This window comes from Ptychodera flava, chromosome 14, assembly GCF_041260155.1.
Source record: "Ptychodera flava strain L36383 chromosome 14, AS_Pfla_20210202, whole genome shotgun sequence".
Lineage (NCBI taxonomy): Eukaryota > Metazoa > Hemichordata > Enteropneusta > Ptychoderidae > Ptychodera > Ptychodera flava.
Window position 1 is genome coordinate 13,139,034 of NC_091941.1, and position 23,036 is coordinate 13,162,069.

A 23,036-nucleotide genomic window follows, 5' to 3' on the forward strand; every position below is an offset into this window, starting at 1 on the left:
CACAAATTTTTCAACTTTTAATGCAGATTCATGAATCCAACAGTGCAAGCAATATTCTTGTGATGGGATATAAAATTTACATGTTTTAAAAATGTTAATGCATATGACACACAAACAATATTCTAGTGATGGGATAAACAACATGTTTTGAAATTTTAAGCCAATTCATTTTCAACAAGTGACAGCTGCTTGAGGCCTGTAATATTTTTGTCATATGGTTTTTGCAGATCAAAACTTGTGTGAGTCATCTCAGTCAGAAGCTGCAGGAAGGCACCTAAATAGCAATCCATTTGCAGGTATGTATAAAAGGACATGAAAATTTCAAAAAATGCAAAGCATTTGCCATTATCATGATTTTGAATAGAATAGTTATGTTTTACTACAACTTCTCTGCCATAATTCAGTGTTCTCTCCAGGATTTTCTGGTAGAGTGGTGGATAATTTGCATAATAACAAAGTAATTGTTATGGTAATGAGTTGCTATTGTTTACCAAAAAATAAAGAGTTGGACACACCACTCCTATAATTGCTCTGGGATACTCCATATTCATGTGCATTTTGTGTCACATAAAAAAATTTCATTTAAAAGTCTATTGATGTAAATCCTTATTATTTTTACAGCACTTGAGAGTGGCTGCTGTGAAATGGACTGCTTGAAAACACGTTTAAGTAAGGCAGATCTTGTTGTGGCTCAGCACTTGTTTGGAAAAACAGAACAACGAAGAGCTCAGGTACAGCAAATTTTAGATTACCTTATCGCAAACACTTCTTCTGATGGAAAAACAATCTTCATTGTGAGAGGTGTAGAAGTTTGTAAATCTGCTTGGCTGACAGCACACAATATTCCTAATGGAACATTTACTGTTGCCCATAAAGCACATAAAGCTGGGAAATATTTTCTAGAAGATAGCATTTGCCATAGATCTGGATGGAATCACTGAAAACTCTGACTGCATTAGGATGGATGAGGGCTTATTTCAACAAAATTGGAGACAAAATGCCTGATATCCTTCAAATTCATCTACCATCATTTCTGACAAAAGTGGCAGTCTATTCAGCTTTCAAATCTGATGAAGCGACACAATCAGCCAGACAGGAAACACAACAAAATGTGGTGTGTTGTTCACAATTCCTCCGTTTGTGGAATGAACATTTCGGTCATGTAAAGATTCCACCAGTAAGTACATGTGCTAGTGTTTTTACTTTATCCAGTGACTGTTACAACTTTCAAATAGCGATTGGCATGAGGGTGAATTCTTCCAATGTTCAATACTGTATTTTATTCTGAATACGTTTTTGTATTGGAGTCAGAAATTTCTGTTCCCTTTTGCACATTTAGTAATTTCTGATGATATCTACTGGGTATGCAAAATATGATATGAGATCAGAAATTTATGTTCCATATATTGAGTATGTAAATTTTGCAAGAATATCCAAAAAGTAAGATAAATTTAATAATTTAATTAATCCAGTATTCATGTAGAATTGATTTGTGTTTTTGATTTCACTCACAAACCTGTGAATTCCTATGCAATTTGAATGACTAAACCAACCTACATGTGTACGTTCCTAATCCGCAACTAACAGAGTCATGTTCAGGAAGGTATAGGTTGATTTAGTCAAATGTATATAAGGTCTCCATGTTTTTGCAAGTGACATCAACGATGCAAGTCTGTGTTCATAGCAAACAGCCGATAAAGCCTTTGGGTACATATTTGCAGCAGGTCTGTGGGCTTTGATGACTTCTGACCCCTAAAACATTGATAAATCACCACTGCATCACTGTGAATTCAAAGCTACTTGTGAACCGTACCATACTTAAAGACGGTTTTCAACACATCTAAAAAGTTGTGAATAATTCATGTAAGGCTCTCATATTTCTTGATCACATATTTATAGATCTTTTAACTGAGTTTCTTTAATGTATCAGGAAAACCGCTTCACAAAGTGTGATGTTTGTGTGGCACTCAAAGAGGAAAAAGCTAAAACAATGGATCCAGAACTCAGAACTGTGATTGACAAACTAATGGCAGAACACAATGCTGTTAATGTGTAAGTATATCTTGAAATATGCTCCTAGTAATAGTGAAATGATCAATACGAGATTAGAGCCAGTGTATCACACAACACGGTGGAGAGTACATATGAACTACAAAGTGGTCATGTCTGAGTACTTCCTTTGAAATATATTTGTAACCACATTCAGTGAAATACTGAGAATGAATTGTCTCCATGTATGAAATGCATGCCTACATGTATTTGCACGTTGCTGTTAATGATAGACGTGCATGTAAAAATGTGTTTCTTATCTCTTCAAGGTCTGAAAGACAAACCTATTTTGACCATCGTGAACTTGGAAGAAGCCAGCCAGATAAATATCTGAGTGTAATCTTGGATGGGATGGATCAAAATAAATTGTTTGTTCCAAGATTAACACAGACTCGGAAAGCCACCAGTAGTTTATGGCAACTGAGAACCCATCTAACTGGAGCCTTGGTACATGGTCGACATGCTCTGGGATTTTTTGACCTTCTGCATTATCCTCATGATAGCAACTTAACTATGAATATCATCCTCAACATCCTCCTGATGGTAGATCATATCCCTGATACAGCATTTTTCCAGTTCGACAATTGTTTCAGAGAAAACAAAAATAATTTGTTTTCTCATTCTTTGGTCTATTAGTAGAAGAAGGAATCTTCAAGGAGGTAAGTGCTGCTGTTAACAATGGATAGAATTTGAATTCAAATTCGATTAACAGAATTGGTTAGTTTAGTATTTTTCTGAACGGTTCCAAATGCACATTTGGCATCACAGTTTTTAAATTTGAACATTGTTTTTGTCCTTCATTTATGTCTTATGGCAGAAAACTACAAAAATGGAATATTTTAAGTCATTTCAAATATCACATCTAACAGACATATCTCTTAAAGCATGACAAACACTGCAGTTTTCATGAAACTTTTCTCTTGTATTTCAGGTCTATGTCAATTTTCTTCTCCGCGGTCATACCCATGAAGGTAAATGTTCTCTTGATTTTTACCCCACACTCAATACCTTCCCAAATTAACCATCAAATTCCTTTGATTAACTTGAATTTATGAAACCCACAAATCAAATGGACTCAAGCACAAATGTGAATAAATGCAACACTAAAAACATGCACTCATTTGCACATGTTTTGGCATTTGACAACTATGTTGTAATCCAATTGATCCAATAGAAAAACTATAAATTGCTGTAAATGTACTGGAGCTGGACAAATTCATCTATATTCATCTATTTAATTCTTGGATGAACGGTTACCTGAGTAAAATGAGTGAAATGTTCTGGAAAAATCTGATCCATTTTATTTTTCTGCATGTAAAGAAAGCTTCTTGCCTTTCTCATATGCAACCTTAATTCTGTCTTTTCTGTGTTTTGACAGATATTGACCAGGTTTTCAGTGTGATTGCAAATAACATAAGTGGGAAGAATATTATAACTGTTGAGGGTGAGTTTCTTCTAAGTTCAAGTAAAGCCGTTGACCAACACATTTTTCTGCCTAGTTTTTATACAAATATTTTTCATACTTTTATGTCATTTTAACTAACACAATTTTCCTTTTCGAACCCAAAATGTGTATCATGACACTGCTTCCAGATTTTGTTCAAAATTATATAAAAATATCTTTTACATTTTATGTAATTTCAATAGATATAAAGCAGATCGTTTTGTGGAATGTGTCAAAAGTTGACAACGGCTATCTAATTACGGGTTAAACCTTACACAGAAAATTTTGAATGACTGAGTTACACTTGATTTATTATTAAAAGAAACAATGGCTACTTTTGTTCCTCTTAAATCTAAGTAAGGTATCTTGCTATAACGGAGACCTGATAATTTCATGAGTTATACATTTAAGAGGAGGGATTGGAAATTTCTGATCCCTTTAAGTAATTGGTTACAAACATATACAGTGTATTACCAAAGTTCAGTGCTGTGTTCACATTTTTAATGCTGTAACATTTTTCAATTGCAAATGTCATTCCAATCCTGCAGATGTCACTCCAAATCATCAGACTATTCAATATAATTTTCTAATGAAATATTTTTGTTTAAAATTGATTTAGAGTTGATGAATTTGGTCCTTGGTGTCTTGGAATCGGGATACTCCAAATCTGGGTCTCATGTACAGCTGTTGGATAAGATGTTTGATATCCGTACTTGGATTCATCCTGTGTGTGCTGACTTGCACAAACACTCCATACCACATGCCTTTAAAATATCGAAAGGTGAATGTGGTTCTGCACAACTACAATACAAAATCTGGAGTACTGATAATGAGTGGTTGCCAGATAATCATTCCATTAAACTTCTAAAGGTTGGTTTGTACTTTCTCTTTGTATATCTTCTGGACACAAGTTAACTTGTATGTTGAATATCCAAGATGTAAACTCAATGGTTGGACAATAAATCCAATGGTGAAACTGAGCTTAAAAGCTGTTGAAAATATCACATGACAACAACCAACAAAAATAGACTTAAAACTGAAGCTTCTCTTTGTGTGATGCAGGAAATTTTCATATTGTGATTTCTTTTTTGTGAAACACAAAATATACAGTCAAAACCAACTGGGACACCTGGATTGGTAATACCGTCAAGTACCAAAATGAACTACGAGAAATTGCTTGATGACATCCCTAAACTCCTCACCAGCAGTGCTGTAAGGGTTGTAAGTGAACAACAAAAGAGATGGTGGGATGAATTCTTGGATGAACGGTTACCTGACCTGTTGTCTGAACAAGACCCAGCTGAATGGCCACTGCCAACCATCTTAGAAAAGAAGTTGAGAACTGGTATTGGAGAGAATGTTGATCAACCACCTCAAGTATCAGAGGAGCTACTGCTGCTACATCAAAGAGCACTCCATGTGGATGCCACCACTGAGGTCAGTTTATTTTGATGTAAATAAGGTATACTTTATGTGAATATGTGTGATGACCAAATAGTTACAAACAAGATACTTGTACAGAATTCGACTATCAATAAGACATGCTTCACTCAAGTTGAACACAAATCTCTAAATGCCCTTAAAATTTAGCAGAATTATGCCCAACATAAACAGTATCAACTTTGGCCTTTCTGTATTGCTTCATAGGAATAACAGATATTTCATACACTTGTTTCACAGAGAATAACGCACAAGCCTTTTTGAAATCTTACTCTAGTGTGAGCTAATCTTGCTCATAGCAATCATTGACTACAAACTTTTAAGATTTCATACTTAGTCTAATTGTTATGTAAATTTTATAGACCAGACTGGAATTTACAGATGGACTAGTAAAAAAACAGGGATTAGCAGGAAAAAATGCAAATTTTCAGGCCTTGATGACACAAAGTTTTCAAAGGTTTTGCAAGTTCAGCTGTCCTCGAGCTTGAGAACAACTTGTCTAGCCCTTTCCAAGAATAACACAATATTTCTGAAGGTTTGGTTTGCCCCTGTATGACATTGATGTACAGAGTTGTTGGTTTCTTTTTCATAATGTTTAAAATTCCAGTTTCTTATTTGCAGGTGTACACAGGCTCACGCCGGGCAACTGGAGGCACAGATGCAGGCTGTTCTCAAAATGAGAACAGGCCTATTTATGAGGTTGGTCAATTTGTTGCTGCCACATCAGATCATTGGAAAGAGATACCACTGATAGGCGAGATTAAAACCATAGAAGATGACTCGTTGACAGTTCATTGGTGGCATGGTAGCTGGACAACGAAGTGGAAACCCCTATCAAGGCGTTCCAGACGCTGCACAGAACCATGGCTAGAGACGCTTCCAGTTCAGAATATTCTCCTAACAGGTTTTGACTTCACCAGAAATAAACATCTCAAACTTAGTGTTAAGGAGAAGCTTAAACAATTGTATAAGGTGTAACAACACAAAATTTCACGAAGTTTATGCCAGGATTTGAATCTGATAATTTGTGCATGTTTGCCTGCTGTTTCTTTGATGTTCGTATGTTTACATCTTCACAACTGGCTGTTGTTGTTTGATCCAAACCATTCATATTCATGTTCTTATATGCAAATAAAATATATTCTGGGGAACAGGAATTTCTGTTCCCTTTTGATTCATGTTACTGTGATATTTATCACATGAATTGACTCATTTCCTATGAAGGCTCATGCATCTCTCTTAGAAAATAAAAATAGTACAACAAACAAGTTACATTTTGACTTTGAGCATTTAAAGATACGTGATTTTGACTGACAGATTCAGACCAACCACAGTTATTTTATGAAACTGATATCTAACGCACATCAAAGTGTGTACCAAGACTTTTAATTTGGTTTTGCTAGACTTTACCTGCTTATGACGACTGAGTTCGGTTTTGCCGAGACATGTTGTATTGTTGTGACACTTCATACATGTACTGTTGCATGGTGCTCAGAGTGTGAAGAGGTATAAGGAATTTCCATCCCTTTATGGTAACTGTGTTTTATTCTTTCAAGTTTACCAATATCTCAATAGAGATTACCTTGTCAAACAAGAATTGTTTGGTGTGTTGAGGTACATTTTCAAAAAAGGTTTTTGGTGTTCAATTGTAACTCTGAGTCATTGTAATAATTCAAATAAATATGGAAAACAAATAAGTCTTTGTCAGTATTTTTTGTAATGTAAGTTTACATATTTTCCATTCTGCTTCACAGACTAAATTAAAAAAAAATGATAACCTATGACAATTTTAATGTCATAATAACCCTTAAAATAGGGTTTTTGACTTTTTGAACAAACATGGCCAAGATTTCTCTAACTTTTGGCCATCTCCTTGTCAGTAGCATTAACTGATGGCAAAACTAACTGAAAAAAACACTAGAATTGACCAGTAAAAAATACTTTAGAATTAGAGGGTTTATTTTAGAAGGTGGCTAGTGTAACAGTGAATACTAAAAGACATTCACAACTCAGAGTGCAAAAGCTGCAAAAACAGCCATGCATGCAACATTGATAAAATTTGTCCTTATTTCAAGCAGAAGTGCCTGATGTCATGTGCATGCAGCTGTATTTAGTAACAAACCTGTAACCGTGAACAGCACTATTGCATATGCATGCACGCATAGGGGATTGAGAAAAAAGGCTGAGATGAGGCCTGATGGAAGGGTATTGGGAGAGAGAGAAAAAAGAGGGAGACGAGGAAAGAATTCATCTCCTCATTCAAATCAAGACCCTTACAGCAAATATTTTCTCTTTGCTTCCTTACCTACAGTTGGAGATGAGCTGATAAGTTCCATTGGTCGAGGGCTCTGTGTACTTGTAGGGATTTCCAAGAATGATACACCAAAAGAAATAGAGTTTATGTAAGTAGAGTTAACATGAGGCCAAAAATAGCAATGGTAAAGGGCTGGCACATGTAGCTGTAACTTTTGATGATTTTTTCACAATTTTTCTTTTTTTATGGCAATAGTAAGTTCCTGTTAAACTCCCCCAAAGCATGTTGAAATACCAGCTTATTAGCTTATCTGCGAATGTTGATGATGATTTATTTACCCTTTATCAATGTAGATATACAAAACTGTTTTTCCAATATAATTCATACATAAGTTACAGGGTATATGTTCGCATATATCAGCAAATAGTTAACATTTACTGGAGAGATCCTTTACATGTTCCTTGCAAAAACACAAATCATTCATTCACATCGGCATTCTTTATGCAGGGTGAGGAAAATACTTAATCTGAGAGTATTTGAAGATGAAAACCAGAAGCGATGGATGAAGAGTGTTAAAGACAAAAATTATGAAATATTATGTGTTAGCCAGGTAAGAGAAGGAAAGACACAAAAAGAAGGAATCCCGCTCTATGTTCCATTTGCAATTGGTTTTCTTCATCCAACATTCATCAAGTTATTACAAGCAATTTTAAATATATTCAAGTCCGTACTAAAGTTCTTGTCACTTTCTTGAATAACTAAAACATGTAAAGCAGTGTGTAAAAAGATACCACAAGTAACCTTCAAAGATGGAAATGCAGTGATAGTAGTGATAATGATTATTTTCCACTCATGCAGAAATTGTTTGTGAAACAAAGCAACATGTATCAAGTATTCTGAGTTATTTGTATGTACTGTGACATCAATGAAGCAACTGACCTCTTTATTATATTGGTATATATTTTTGGAGATCAAATGTTTGCTTTCCAGTTTTCTGAATTATTCTTCTTCCTTTCTTTCTTTCTTTCTCTCCCTCTCAAAGTTTACGTTGTGTTGTACTTTAAAAGGAAATAAACCAGATTACCATTTAGCAATGGGTGGAGACGAGTCCCAGGCATTCTATGAAAAGTTCTTGGCTGCTCTGAAAAAGGAATACAAACCAGACCTTATTAAAGGTGAGTTCAGTGTAGAACTCAGCCAGAATGTCACAAGTCTGTTCATTGATTTTGACAAATAGATGAGAGTGGGACATGCTACACTTCCTATCTTTGGCACCTTCACAGTGATGAGAGGAGCCAGAATATTATAGTAATGGTGAAGAAACTTTAAAATGGCAGTCGTTACTTTTATACAAAGTGTACATTTAGCATCTTGTAACATGCTTTGTAAACGGTACATATAACGTGTGTGCTTGAGGCTTTTAACCATATACAAACTGCATGATTGATTGATTGTGCTTTGTACAGTGTTCTTGTGCATTTGGTATCATTGATATCTTGTAAAGTGTTTTGGAAAAATCTACAGCCTTTTACATCCTGATGTATCTTGAAGTGCTGCTGTGGAATACAGTACCATAAATGACTGTGCTTGATATATTAACACTGCCCTCTGGTGGCCATTTACATAAATGGCATATCACATACCGGTACCATGGTGTTCTTTATGTTAGATTCATATGTGTCTATATGTATATTATCAGTGTTTTTTAGCATCTCTCTCGCTCATTTGCTTTGTGAATTACTATTTACTTAAATGCAAATTTTAATATTGCATTTATATTCCGTTTATATTTGCCAAATTTTCCAGACGGTAAATTTGGAGCATATATGCAGGTACATATACAAAATGATGGCCCAGTCACCATTCAACTAGATAGCCCACTTCCAAAAGACACTACAGAAAAGACCAAAAATGTAAGTAACTAAGCAAAGCAATTGACAAAATCTGCTATGTCATCCCTTTGTTGTAGTCCGTATTAAACATTTGATGCAAGATTCCTGCTGGTGAAGCATGGAGTTGTCCAAATAGCAGAAGATCTAGTGAGAGATTTTTTGCCCTTTCTGAGTTATCTGATTATTGACGTATTGTTTAAATATATTTTTAAAGTCTTTAGGACAACTGTTAATTGATCAAGAATCAAAAATTAACATGAACTTGTAGCAGTGTGCAGATTGTAATATTTGTCAATACAGCACTTTTGTAACAGTGATATTTTGAATAAACAATTTTCTCATGCTGAGACCTCAAGCACGGTCACCGTGTCTCAAGACATCAGAAACTGCTGCAGTTCATATTTACCAACACTGTTAGTGTACTCACATGAATCAGTATGGTGACACACAGGAGATTTCTCATCAAAAATTGAGAGACACTCTGAATCAGTGCTTACTTACACATTGTTCATTGCAAAGAAGCAAGCCGAGCCACAATTCTCATCATTGTCATCAAGAAATTTCCTCTATTCCCAAATGAATCCATTGAGTCAAATTAGTTACATCCCATTACATGTATTGAGTAGATCAATGATGTTCATCTCAGGTGAGTCTTTTAAGAGGAGAAAGCAATGAAATGATGACGATTGGTGTCTCCATGACATTGTGTTGATTTTATAACATTTGATGTAGCAATTGAAATCACACTGGCGAAAGAAAGATCTCCCCATTTCATTTCACTGGTTTCATGAAAGATGTTCATGAAAGGAATAATATAGAGACAAATGTTGTTTCAGGCAAGAGTTGTGGCATTGTCCCATTTGAACCGTGGCATTGTCCCATTTGAACCGTCATTGTCTGTGTTTGCTTCCACATTGATAAATGTTGATAGAGGTTAGAATTCTTCGGCCACCTTTGTTCGATCAGATTGACATCATGCTTAACACAAAAACCTTTCAGCTATCAGCAGCTATGTGTGCCATGCGAGTGCCTTACTACCTTGGAATGACGTTAACAGGTCAAATGAAAGATGCGTTTGGAAAAAAAACCCACAGTTCTTTGAAGCTAGTTTGTCATAGAATATAGGAACAGACTCTTCAATACTAGTATAGTGTATTGCTGTATTTTACAAAGAAGTGAAATATTGGGTTCTGTAATTGCACACATTTCAATTGGTCATTTCACACATAACACAGTATATGATGAGCAATGTTATCACTCACTTCAGTTTCTTTAACAAGCCCAAGTATGTATACCAAGTCAAAGGGCACACACTACAATAAATTACCCACAATTCTCTTTGATTTGTATCATTGACGGTTACATTTCTTCTAACTTTTTCAGTTTTGCATAAAAGCAATAATATACAGCATCAGGATAATTGTTAAATAATATCTACTAAAAGTACGTTTAGATATTTCAGTGAATGTTTCCAAATAACATTAAACAACCATAAAAGTCACATTCTTTTATAGGTACGACAAATGCCATACTTTTGGGTAGCAAGTTATGACGAACTAAAGGGGTCATTCTCTCAGATAACTTAGCGTGCAAATTTCTTTTGTCATTTTGATTCTAAAAAATCAATATCCTTTTATTTCATAAAATAGGTGCAACTCATCTCCTGACTTTCCGTCACATTTTGTACGGCTGAAGACACGATCTGTGGAAAATTTTACAAAAATGCTATCTCCTGTCTCAATTTTGCACAAATCATTTAAACTAAGAATTGAGAAGAATGGTGTGCTTAAAAGTGTGTTTTCAGAATTTTTACAACAAGTCTATGAATTTGTCTACACATAGGAGACATGGTAGACTTCACTGAGGAATCTCCGAGGATACAAATCACAATGAATTATGGGAAATCTACAGTACTGTGGGGCATAGGGGTCTTCTGACGTAAAGTAGAAATCACACAATTGACTGCACATATGGATCAATTTCTCATTTCACACTTCAGTGTAGAAAGCCTGCTCCTCTCTCTGCAAACAAAGCTTATGTACTTAAGTTAAGTATGGGGTAAATACCATTAAATGGACTGTAAATAGCAATTAATCGGAAACATATTAATATTTGAATAATTTTCATTTCGATTGAATAAACCAACCATTTTTAAATGAGCAAGGGTGGATACATTTTACATTCACTGTGCTTAATACAGCCAACTACCATCAGAATACTTAATTATTGTATTTCAACTTTTTTATGACCACATGGTTGGTTAACTGAAAGTTTCTTGCTGTAGGTTCTTTGTAGGCTACAGGTGGCTCATACATACAGAGTCTGTGAGTAGACTTATCAATTTGGTATTTCTGAGGTGATGTAAAAGAGAGACACAATAAAATGACAGAAACATATTCTCTAAAAGATTGCTTTGTAGATGGGAGGGTTACAATAAACAGCTCTCAAGAAAGGGGGACAAAAATCACAGCAGGACACAAAACTATTTCTAAGATGCAAGATGTAAAATGCAATGCCAGTGTGTCTTGTAGGAGCAATTTGCCAATACTGATACTACTACACTCCATAGCTCTGTTCTTTTTACAGTAAATTCAAAATCTACAAAAATGTCTTTTTATGGAATTCAGTCTATTACATGTAGGTTAGGATATACAGTTTCCTTTCTGTTTTTAAATAGTTGCATTCTGATATAGTGATACACGGATCTAGGATCCTCCTATTTCTGGCAAGAATGAGGTCTCTCTGCACCCATGATTTACTTAAGTCTTGGCATATATCTGATTCCTTGTGGCATTTGTATGCAGTACTTGACAACTACCCCCATGGAAATATAGCCACACAACTTTTTCAGTTTGAGGGGATGAGCTTCCTGAACTGACATCCTTCCAAAACAGCTTCGGCAGAATCAAATTGCAGGCAGGCATGTCAAGTGAAGGAAAGTCGCTGTAATCGATCTGTGCTTCGCACAAGAAGGAGCATAACCTTGCTCTCAGACGACCTTTGAAGTGTGTTCCAAGATTGTCACTGACTGATTGCAAGTGACAAGACTGCCCTCTGGAGGCCATTTACAAAGCAGATGCATCATGTGTCTTTGCAGCAGATTGCTCCTTTCCTTGAAGATTTCATTGTAGATGAAAGCCTTGCTCCCAAACTTCAATTTTAAGAGGCAGCTCTTTGAGAGAGTGAATTTCTCACGCCAGTCCCCATCGGGCTGAAAGAGCATTAAAGGTTGATGTGTGAAAGACTTTCCTGTCTTGTCTAGTGATCCATTCCCTCCTGTCTCAGGTGTTGGTAACCCTGTGAGAGCATCTGGCTGTCAGTTGCCATCAGCTCCTGGCAGATCCTTGAGAAACCATTCACTTTCCTTCACAGGCGGAATCTGCAACGTAGGGATTGTCCAGCCAGTATTCAAGTGCATGCCCTCGAGACGTGTGAGAAACTTCATCACACCTAATAGACAGGGCGGTCTTTCCTTTGAGCCTTCTTGCAGTATTTGTAGAGGACTGTTTGTGGGTTTACGTTGACCCACTTCAAAAGTATCCTATTCTAAAAAGTTTAGTGTTACAGAATCCATCCTTCAATATCGATGACATAATATCACTCATGGGAAGTCCCAGAATCTTTGAGAGAAGAACAAACATGTAAGCAAATTGTTTTTATTCATCCTGAATTGATCGTTTCATCGGTATCATAATCAATCTTTTGATCGTAATTCAGAGTGAGATAGATAGTTGCATGGCTACTGTAGACTCTGACGTCACCACAGGTTTTTACTGTTGCCAATTACTGACTGTCCATTGTCATTGTCATCAATTTTTCACTGCATGTGTATGGTCTGATCACTAACAAAAGCAACTCCAAGCCCCAAATTTCTTGGCGCCAAAACAGCACTCCCGTGTTCATAATGGCCCGGACATCATCTGTTAGTTGATATGATACCGTTTCATCTGTCAAGTGCTCCCAAAGCAGGTGATACATTCCACCTTTTACAAAGAGTATTTAAACCAATGCAAAAAATGAAAATGATATTCATGGCATGCAAAAGCATTTCCAATGGAGATAGTTAAACATCACCACAAGCTTTGCAGGGGAAAAACACAGGAATTCTATTTGCACAATAACTGCAGTTTGCATGAGTGGCTTCTCAAATATAATTTCTTTTGATGTTGACTTGACATCAGTCACACAATTCTCTAATGTAATCAAGTGACCATGGTCAGCAGAATGTGGTTATTTCAGCCATAAGCACACAAAGCCCCACTAATGACCGCAATAATGAAGATGATGAGACCCTGACAAGCGCAGTGTAATTCAACTGTCATTTTACAGTGAGCTCGCCCCACCGGGTCCATTATAGAATCGTGAAATTCAATCAAAATTCTAAAATTAGTTTTGATGCGATGGCAGTTAAGGCTATTAAATCTCCAGAGTTGCTGTGTGCCTTTCATTAGACGGTGTTTGTCCACCTTTCACTGCCATTAATTTGGTGAGGAAATGGAACTGTTTTCCACCAAAAGCATTCTCTGCCGGACTTGTTTAAACTAACCAACGCATCTAATTATTGCATTTGTCAAGAACAGAAACACGCTGAGCATTTTGATCTTCACGGCAAATGAGAAGGTTTGAAGGACGAGATATAGGAAAGTTAGACGCCAGAGGTTTCCATGTAAACGCAGCAATCTTTAGCTTTTTAGTCCCCACGGACACCGTCCGGGGGGACTTATAGGTTTGGTCATGTCCGTGCGTGCGTCCGTGCGTGCGTGCGTGCGTGTGTGCGTGCGTCCGTCCGTCCGTTCACGCAGATATCTCTGAGATGCCTGAAGCGATTTTATTCAAACTTGGTACAAGGATTACTTCATATGTCATACAGATGCACGTCAATTTGTTTTGTGATACGATCCAATATGGCCGCCAGGCGGCCATTTTATTACGATTTTTTCATGTACACAGCCATAACTAAGGCATGTTCCAACAGATTTTATTCAAAGTTGGTACAAGGACATTGACCTATGTCATAGATATGCACGTCAATTTGTTTTGTGATACGATCCAATATGGCCGCCAGGCGGCCATTTTATTACGATTTTTTCATGTACAGAGCCATAACTCAGGCATGTTCCAACAGTTTTATTCAAAGTGGTACAAGGACATTGACCAATGTCATAGATATGCACGTCAATTTGTTTTGTGATACGATCCAATATGGCCGCCAGGCGGCCATTTTATTACGATTTTTTCATGTACAGAGCCATTACTCAGGCATGTTTCGACCGATTTTATTCAGAGTTGGTACAAGGACATTGACCAATGTCATAGATATGCACGTCAATTTGTTTTGTGATACGATCCAATATGGCCGCCAGGCGGCCATTTTATTACGATTTTTTCATGTACAGAGCCATTACTCAGGCACGTTTCAACCGATTTTATTCAAAGTTGGTACAAGCTTATTGACAAATGTCATAGCTGTGCACGGCAATTGTTTTGTGATACGATCCAAAATGGCCGCTGTGCGGCCATTTTATTACGATTTTTCATGTACAGAGCCATAACTCAGGCATATCTCAACCGATTTTATTCAAAGTTGTACAAGGACATTGACCTATGTCATACATATGCACGTCAATCTGTTTTGTGATACGATCCAATATGGCCGCCAGGCGGCCATTTTATTACGATTTTTTCATGTACAGAGCCATTTCTCAGGCATATCCGCATGTTTCGACAATTTTATTCAAAGTTGGTACAAGGACATCGACCAATGTCATAGCTATGCACATCAATTTGTTTTGTGATGCGATCCAATATGGCCACTGTGCGACCATTTTGTTACAATTTTTTCATGTCCTGAACCATAACTCAGACATGTATCAAGCGAATTCATTCAAAAGTATTTTTATCACAGACCTAATGAAGAGGACTCTATCCTCTCTGAGGACCTGTAATCAAAATACCCATTAACAAGTGGGGACTGTGTCATCAACGATGACTTGTTAAAATGGGGATTGAAATGGTTTTCCTTTGAATGTTTCCAGATTGGTTTGAACCATGCCATTTACCACTACTCTCAAATATCATCACTCTTTCCAACTGAATAAACTCAAGAATTTTTAAAGCAAGAGAAAGCTACCGTTGCATTATTTATAAGCGATGGTGTTTATGCATTTTACAATTTTATCTTTCTCCATCTGCGACATAGGCAACAACACCATTTAACTGTAACTGCCAAAACAGGTTATGTTCCTGTCTGTTAAAATAAAGCAAGTCTGAGAATGAACAATATGCAGTTCACTTGTGAGGAAATTTTTTATTTTTAATATTCAGATGGCATCTGACTGTTTTGAACACAATTTTATCAGTAATACCACTTGAGTTCACCTCAGCTTTGTTCTATCTTAATACTCCTGATGACTTTGTCAACTTAAAATAAAATGGTTTCCCTCAGTTTCTCCTGAATTGGGCAAACTCACAGATACAGAAAATATGTGAAAATCATGGAGCAAGTCTATCCTCATTGCTCAATATATGAGTATGTGATGGATTAAGAATAGTGATGGTTTATTAACTGTGCATTTCCCTGTAAGATTCTAATTGACTCTCTGACATGGCAGCAGGGTAAAGTTAAAAGATTTTGAAAAAAAAAAACAAGACACGGCTAGAGTTTTACTTGCAAGCACGTTTCCATGCTTCAAGTGTACATATGAATAGTATTCAGCAAAGAATTTAGCAAAGAATATTGTCACTCAGGCAGAATACAAATAAATCTTTTCCATTGGCAAAATGGAGAGTAGATCAGCATTATCTGTGATATTGTACAAACGTTACGTGATTTGATTGATCAAAAATCTTCCTTGAATTGGCACGATGTCAGCTTAAACTACTTCCACACATTGAAGAGTACATACAAGTCACCCACAGCTAGCGAAGATGCAGAGATCAGTGAGTCACAAGACATTACTCAGATAAAATGACATCAATTAAAGCTGATAATGTAAAACCTTTCATTCATCCAACACATATCAGCAGCTCCTTCTGCGTAACGTGATGCTCCCACTGCTTTTAAGTCTGTAGGAGGTCATACAAAGTTTAAACCAAGCTAAGATGGTCAAAAAGCCTATTTAGAACATTACACGTGTTCCAACACACGTATCATAAGGTACCATTACAGTGCGGAATATTTGACAGATGCCACTCACATGACAGGTCACATGACACCACCAGTGTCAGTGATTTATTTTTTTGATAGTTTATAGAACTTAATTGATTTTGTGGTAAACACCCATAAAACATCACAAATCTGAAGGCTTGTCAGAAAAACAGGAAATTTAATTAAAATTTTATCATCCACAGGCATTTGCAAACATTTCTATCTTTTGGTTATTGTATTTTGCTCATCTCCAAATGCTCATTATATATTGTTATGTAGCCAGTATATCAATAAACAGTCATTAATCTGTTTCATTTTCTAAAAATAAATTTGTTCTGCTTTTTTCCCTGATAGCATTAATAGGCAATTCCTGCACTGAATGGTTTGATTTTGATCACTACACTGGATGTCATTTTGTTTCAAGCCTCGTTGGGACAAGAGCGTTCCTGTTGAAACCATAAAACTTCACCCAGTACCCAGAGTCTGAGAATTTACAAGCCTCAGGGTTAAACAGGTGGTCCATGAGTGTGGTTGCTGTTGTTTCCAATATTCATGAATTGCATGTGGTCGACACTTCATTTCTTTGCATTGATAGCTAGTTTCCCTATGCAAAGTAACAATGCTAGTTTTCTTTCAGCTGAAAATTCACAGTGTTGTACTTCCATTGATAGTTTCGTAACACCTTTCATTTTCATCACTGTGGTCCAGTCTAATTGCTTATGGTGACAATTTTGGACCCCTGTATTTATAAATAGGGGTGAAAGGTTGATATAAAGTGGCAAAAGTAAAAATTTAAAAAGAAATCATCAAAAAACAAAACAAAACAGGGTGTTGTACAATCTATAGTCCTATAGAGGACTTGAAGAAACTGATAAAGACCATACAGATGAATTATACATTGGTGGGCTAGCTCTTCTGTACAACAGTGAATCAATCCATATAATGCCAGTGATGTAGTATTATGGTACTTTTTTTTTCCATTTTTAAATGTATCACTGTAAACCATTTGCTTCATGGCAATAATACAACAGCAGAAGACATTACTACAAGACTTTAATTTGTGGATTGTCAATGACCAGGGCATATTTCAGACCAAATGAAGATATTATTATGCAACATATGAAAATTTCTAAAAATTATAAGTTTACAGCTGTAATTAACAAAGTTGGTGAACTGCCCAAGTCTTTACAAATTTACATGCACTGATGTGTCCAGCCAGGTCCTTCCAGTCCAAAACTTGTAAACGATGGATACGCACAGATAGGTAGAGGTAACAAATTTTGAGGTGAGGGCATTGTCACTTCTTTTGTTTTCATTGGAAGGATTTTAAATTCACAGCTCAGTATAGCATTTCGCTAAGGGCTGGCTTTAGCCAGAGCACTGTAGCAGGGCATATGTAGAGTCACCTTCAACATGATCTTCCCAGATGTCTGTTGTGTTGACAATCAGGGAAAAAATTTGACCTGAAATGCAATCCAGGGAACAACCTTCCAGAAAAGCGAGGTGAGAATGAAATGTCCTTGTCAGTAACTGAAGTGAAACTCAGGTCTGTATTTTCTCACAAATTTGAATTAGATTATAGATTGGTCTAGCTGAGCACGTTTAATAGATACTTTGACTGACTATTTATCCTAAGTCTGTTTGTCTGCAGATGCCTGAAAGTGGCTCAGTGTTCTTGCAGAAAAACACTACAATGTTCAAGTTTTTATACATCAACAGAACAGCAGGTTTGCATATAAAAATTTGTCATACAGTGTAGCTTACTCGCAATCTTGCTGAACAAACCAAATCAAATAAAAAAATTCCTTGTGTCTCTGTTCATTAGTATCTCTTACAATCATAATTTCATCGGGTTTTATTTGTGAGTCATTTGAAAATTTTTCAACTTTGTTGATGCATGATCGATGATAATTTCTTACAGAAGCTTCTCAGGATGCATAAACTGTATCAGCTGGTAAACTCATTCATTTCTCATTGTCTGAATTGATATGGTAAACATGCCCATACTTGTTTCAACAAAACCAATGATGTAACAGTGGACTCAAAAGGTCATCTTGTTTTCTGTATGATCATTACCTATTATGACCTTTTACATGTTTGATGTCATTTTAACTCAATTCCCTCAGAAAACACATGTTCTGTTGATGTCAAAGTGTTATACCAATTTGTTATGATGTATAGGTTCCTCAAAAGAGAAAGCTCTAAACTTGTGTGCAAACTTTCTCCATGTGAATGTTAAACCATAAATATTGGGGAGGACCTTGCAAAACTTTGTATTGTAAATAAAGAAATGAGTCCACAACAGCACCAGATGTGGAGAACACTGTAAAAACATGAGTTTCCAAAACAATTATTCCTGAAGGGTCTTCTACAGTAAGATATAAAAACCCTTAAATGCTTCAATGAAGGAAATTTGGAATCATTGCAGTGTAAAAGGTGGAATAAAAAACTTGTGTATGTAGCTTTGGTATAGAACTAAAATGTGAATTTCAAAATTGTTGCAATCTTTCTCACTCAAAAAATTATTTGGTTTTCTCAAAACAAGATCATAAACATTCTGTTATACATAACTTTTAGCAATCTCGCTTTTGGACATATTCAGCCATTATCCCCTCCCAGGCAAATCATACCCACCTTTCACTGACAACATTAGACCAAAATTAGGGATGCAGAGGAAGTCAGGGTAAACAGCATTCATTTTAACCCTTTCAACCACCATGGTTTGGCCCAAACCCTTTGGTATCAACTGTGATTCTGGATCTGTTTAGAGGGGATGGTTATGTTGAATAGGGTAATTCACTAGAAAACAAGTTCTGGGAAAGTCAGGATGTTCATAAATAACAATGAAAATTTAAATAGTATTTCATGTGTTTCAATTAAAGCCCCGTTAGCTGTATCATGTTGCATTTTGTTCGCCAAAAAGTATAATCCAATCTTTGGAGAAATGTTTTGAATTCCTGTTATTATGCTATACTGTCCTTGCAAACGGCAGTAGAAAAATCACTCACCAGTCTTGCCTCACTATAGAAAGTTGTTTTGGTATGGTCTTTCATGTCAGCCACTGTAAAGAGACTGTAGTTGACCTTCAAAAATGTGTTTTGGTTTTCCAATTTGAAAAAAATTCTTCCCTTGTTGATCTTGATTCCAAATTATCAGAGTAGATTGCCAAATGACATGTTGACAGGGTCAGGAAAATTATCACCCCCTGCATCCTTGTTTTGTAGCAGAGCCAGTTTAATTTCCCATGATGCCTCATTAAGTCAAATGATTATTGTGATTTGACAGGACATGAGTGATAAGACCTGAATCAAGGCTACCACCAAGGTAGTTGTTTTGTCATCCATCACACACTGGAATATCTGAGTTGATGCACATCAGTGCTGGCAAACAAGTTTTTCACTTCAAAAATAGGCAGCTGTTAAGGTAGAATGTGCCTCAGGGACAGATATTCAGACTCTGAAACTTTTACAATTCTTTTCTGATCTACCACTTGTAGAGGTTCATTTTAAAGCTCCTGGAGAAAGAAAACTTTTCACTGTTTTAGTTTTTTGAAAATCGAAAATTGCATTTTACTGCATAGAGTTAACACAGGGATTGCTGGCATTTTGAATTTAAATATCGGTAAATCTTGAGAAATTTGTGTCTCATGTATAAAAATTTGCACCTCGACCCCCAATTTTTATTCTTTATTTTGAAAGAGGATGGTTGAAATATTCCTGGAGCAAAAGTTTAAGTCTTTCACTTTGGAGGCGCATACTACCTTAAAAGATATTCTTGAAATTTCCACCTGAAAAATGGAAATAGAGGTACTTTATGCACTTTGACAGATTCAAAACACACCATAAAAAAATTGTTTAGTCGCATGAAATCAGAGAACAAAACATCATACATCAGCCATTCAGGGGCAGGATAGAAATAGGGGTGGCGAAAGGAAACCACTCCATGGACAACTGAAAACCTGCAGTGGACAGGAAAAATCCTGTAGTTGACAATTGGATCCCACCGCAGTGCTTACCCTGCAAAACCACATAGTTGACCACTGAACTAGTGTCATGTGACCACTTGAGGGCGTTTTTTCAAGATGGCGACGCCTGCTTTCTACACAGAATACTGAGAATGTCAAGTTTCTTTCAAAACATTCTGTTTGACTCTGAAGAAGATGGAAATCCTACATACTCATTTTCTCATTAGATTGGGCATATTTTAGGCATAGAATTCCAAATTTAAAGTAGTTTTTCGCGTGAAATTTGTGTGGAAAGCAAGAGTTGCCATCTTTAAAAGATGCCCTTGTGTGGCCACTTGACTCTGTTTTAGTGGTCAACTATGGATTTCGCAGGGCATGCAGTTGGATCCAGTTGTCAACTACAGGATTTTTCCTGTCCACTGTAGGTTTTTTAGTGGGCCATAGAGTGGTTTCCATTCCCAACCTCTATTTCGGTTCTATCCCTGCAGCTGAAGCCTTTAATGTCCCTAAGCACTGGCTGAATTCATATATAAAATGTTGTACACAGCATACTGGTAGTACAAAAATTTTATTCAGGGTAAGCCAAGTTGGGGCTAACTGACAAGACAAATAAATATCAACATGGAATCTGGCCATATTTTGTGTATTTCTCATTGACAACTACATGCACTTTTGACCATTCTGTGTATTGTCTCACCACAGCTATCACTCCACTCTTCTAACTTAAGAAGGAAATTCCCACATTTATGGTATTGGAGAAAATCAATTTCATTGTAGCACATCCATTCCTTGATGCCAAATACTTCTGGCATTACAAGCTCTCTGTGACTTCATAATACAATCTACAAAATACAAATTTTGTGTTTTTCTTCTCAAAAGAAGTGCTAGTTACGTCAGGTAATCCATCAACACCTTCTGAAAATTTCTAAGCTCTCTGAGTCGATTTCCAGATAATCTTTTGAGTCTTTCCTGTACCTGTGCATACCATAATAAAAATTTTACTAGTCAAATTGGTTTAGGGGCTCATTCCTATCCATGTGAAAATAAATCTGATATATAAATGTCAGCTTTAAGTGCTGAAGGTGGAAAAAATGTTCAATTGTGTAATAGTGTGTTGAATGAGTCACAACATTACTGATAACCCTGGGGTTTTGATAAAAGTTGCCATCATTTAGTGTAAAGTTGATTTGCAAGACCTTTTTTGGACAAGAATGAAATTAGTCCAATTACATGGAAGAAATATTTGATGAGTTGTTAAAGGGTTAAACAGAAAGCACTGGGATTTTGCAACTGCACTGTTCAATGCCTCTTTAATATATGTACAGTTAGCTTTTATAAGTAATTCATTGAGTGTTATTACAATGGGAATCTGTGCTTGGGACAAAATACAGCTGGATCATAAAGTACTGTGACTTGAGATTTTGTTTGTCAACATTTAATAGGTGTCCTCTACCAATGGGTGTATTGATAGTTACTGTTACCTTATATGGTCATGCATGACCAGAGACTGATGTGGTGTATATGTAATAGATAGAAGGCATATAAAATCCAGATGACATTGGTACATGTAAATATTTCATTCTGTGACTCAAAGAAAACAATTTTCACAGTAATTATTTTTCATTGGTAATATTAATCTGTAGACTAGGGACTGTGACTGCTTCCAATTTGACTTACAGATTGGTGAATGCACATCTGGGACAGGATGTGCTTACCCTTTTGAAACATCTGACATCATACACTTATTGGTTGTTTTAAACATAGACAGTTGAGTAAGTTTCTTGACTGTCTATGTTTTACCAGAGGTCTATATCTTTCTTTCACAACTTTGACTATGATGTTTATACTGCTATTTTGTTCATTCTCTGTGCTGTTCTGTGGTGTACTGTGTTTGTTATATACAATGACTATGTATCCAATCGTGACTTAATTTTGATCAAAATGATTTTTAATTACAGATGAGTATGATTGTTATTAATTTTGTAGCAAAGAAAACACCCAGGTTCTATATTTTGCTATGATGCCATTTCTGAGCACAGACATGTTCACCTGTGTCCATATGCACAGTTACAATATTATTGATGATACCTGTTGAGACAACCAAACCAGCTGTTTGCTCAGTCTTCCACAATATCCCTTGTATAGTGTTCCAACGAAAACATAAAGGCAAATGGTTGTAAGCCACATCACTTACTAAGGCTCACTGGAAGCCCTGTAGTGAAACTTACAAAGTGTTCTTGATAAGTTACATACTATACACCACAGACAAGGAGCCTAGTTGTCCTTGCATACACACATACGCATACACAGACAAACATTTATACACGCCGGACATATGGACCCTAGCAATAGCATTGGCACCTGTGTGCTTGATAAAAGCACTCAAATGCAGTCAAACCTGGAAACACAACAGCATGCGGTGCTAATCTGAAAATATCTATAATAGTTGAAAATGCAGGCAAACAGCTGTTGACTACATCGACAGAGAACACAAACAAGCCATGAACAGCCTTCCCTGACATTGCCAATTTTGTTCACATATTTTGTTCCACCTGTGTGCACAAATGTTCACTGCATTTAGCCCATCATGCATAAGTTGCTTTCAAATACAAGACACCTGGTGCGGCTGTATGTAATTTTCATTCAGCCTAGATTAATAACTACACTAGGAACTGTGCTTACATTAAGTATTCGAAAAAAGGACTGTCATGCAATTTGAATGAATCTGTAGAAATTGCATGTCCCTGGCATTTGGTATAATATATATTACATTCTTGCTAATGTCAACATCCTTTTTTAAGTGAATTGACATCACACATCAAGAAATTTGTCATCTGTCACAAAAC

General features: G+C 36.3%; 2 protein-coding genes and 1 long non-coding RNA gene across 5 annotated transcripts in view; all 3 read left to right on the forward strand.

Annotated features, from left to right (window-relative positions):
* LOC139149416 (D-aminoacyl-tRNA deacylase 1-like) overlaps nucleotides 1-23,036 on the forward strand; it is a 60,904-nt gene that overhangs the window by 10,886 nt on the left and 26,982 nt on the right. For all 3 annotated transcript variants that reach the window (XM_070721181.1, XM_070721180.1, XM_070721179.1), the window contains 4 exons: nucleotides 7,245-7,335; nucleotides 7,695-7,797; nucleotides 8,230-8,362; nucleotides 8,994-9,100. In XM_070721181.1, coding sequence (XP_070577282.1) covers nucleotides 7,334-7,335; nucleotides 7,695-7,797; nucleotides 8,230-8,362; nucleotides 8,994-9,100 — 345 coding nt within the window. In that variant the 5' untranslated portion in view covers nucleotides 7,245-7,333. The remainder of the gene's footprint in view (nucleotides 1-7,244; nucleotides 7,336-7,694; nucleotides 7,798-8,229; nucleotides 8,363-8,993; nucleotides 9,101-23,036) is intronic.
* LOC139149420 (uncharacterized) lies at nucleotides 946-2,334 on the forward strand. Its single transcript, XR_011556112.1, has 3 exons — nucleotides 946-1,177; nucleotides 1,931-2,052; nucleotides 2,319-2,334. It is a non-coding gene; the product is annotated as an uncharacterized lncRNA (long non-coding RNA).
* Nucleotides 2,682-6,628, forward strand: LOC139149418 (uncharacterized). Its single transcript, XM_070721182.1, has 6 exons — nucleotides 2,682-2,708; nucleotides 2,981-3,020; nucleotides 3,428-3,493; nucleotides 4,113-4,363; nucleotides 4,604-4,930; nucleotides 5,555-6,628. The coding sequence occupies exons 4-6, from the start codon at nucleotides 4,118-4,120 to the stop codon at nucleotides 5,909-5,911; spliced, it is 930 nt and encodes a 309-aa protein (XP_070577283.1). The 5' UTR covers nucleotides 2,682-2,708; nucleotides 2,981-3,020; nucleotides 3,428-3,493; nucleotides 4,113-4,117; the 3' UTR covers nucleotides 5,912-6,628.

Bases quoted from the DNA above. Each gene is read 5' to 3' on its own strand.
- LOC139149418 (XM_070721182.1), top strand. From the start codon at position 4,118: ATGAATTTGGTCCTTGGTGTCTTGGAATCGGGATACTCCAAATCTGGG. The intron at 4,364-4,603 runs GTTGGTTTGTAC...CAAAATATACAG, and splicing joins ATTCCATTAAACTTCTAAAG to TCAAAACCAACTGGGACACC. The intron at 4,931-5,554 runs GTCAGTTTATTT...TCTTATTTGCAG, and splicing joins ATGTGGATGCCACCACTGAG to GTGTACACAGGCTCACGCCG.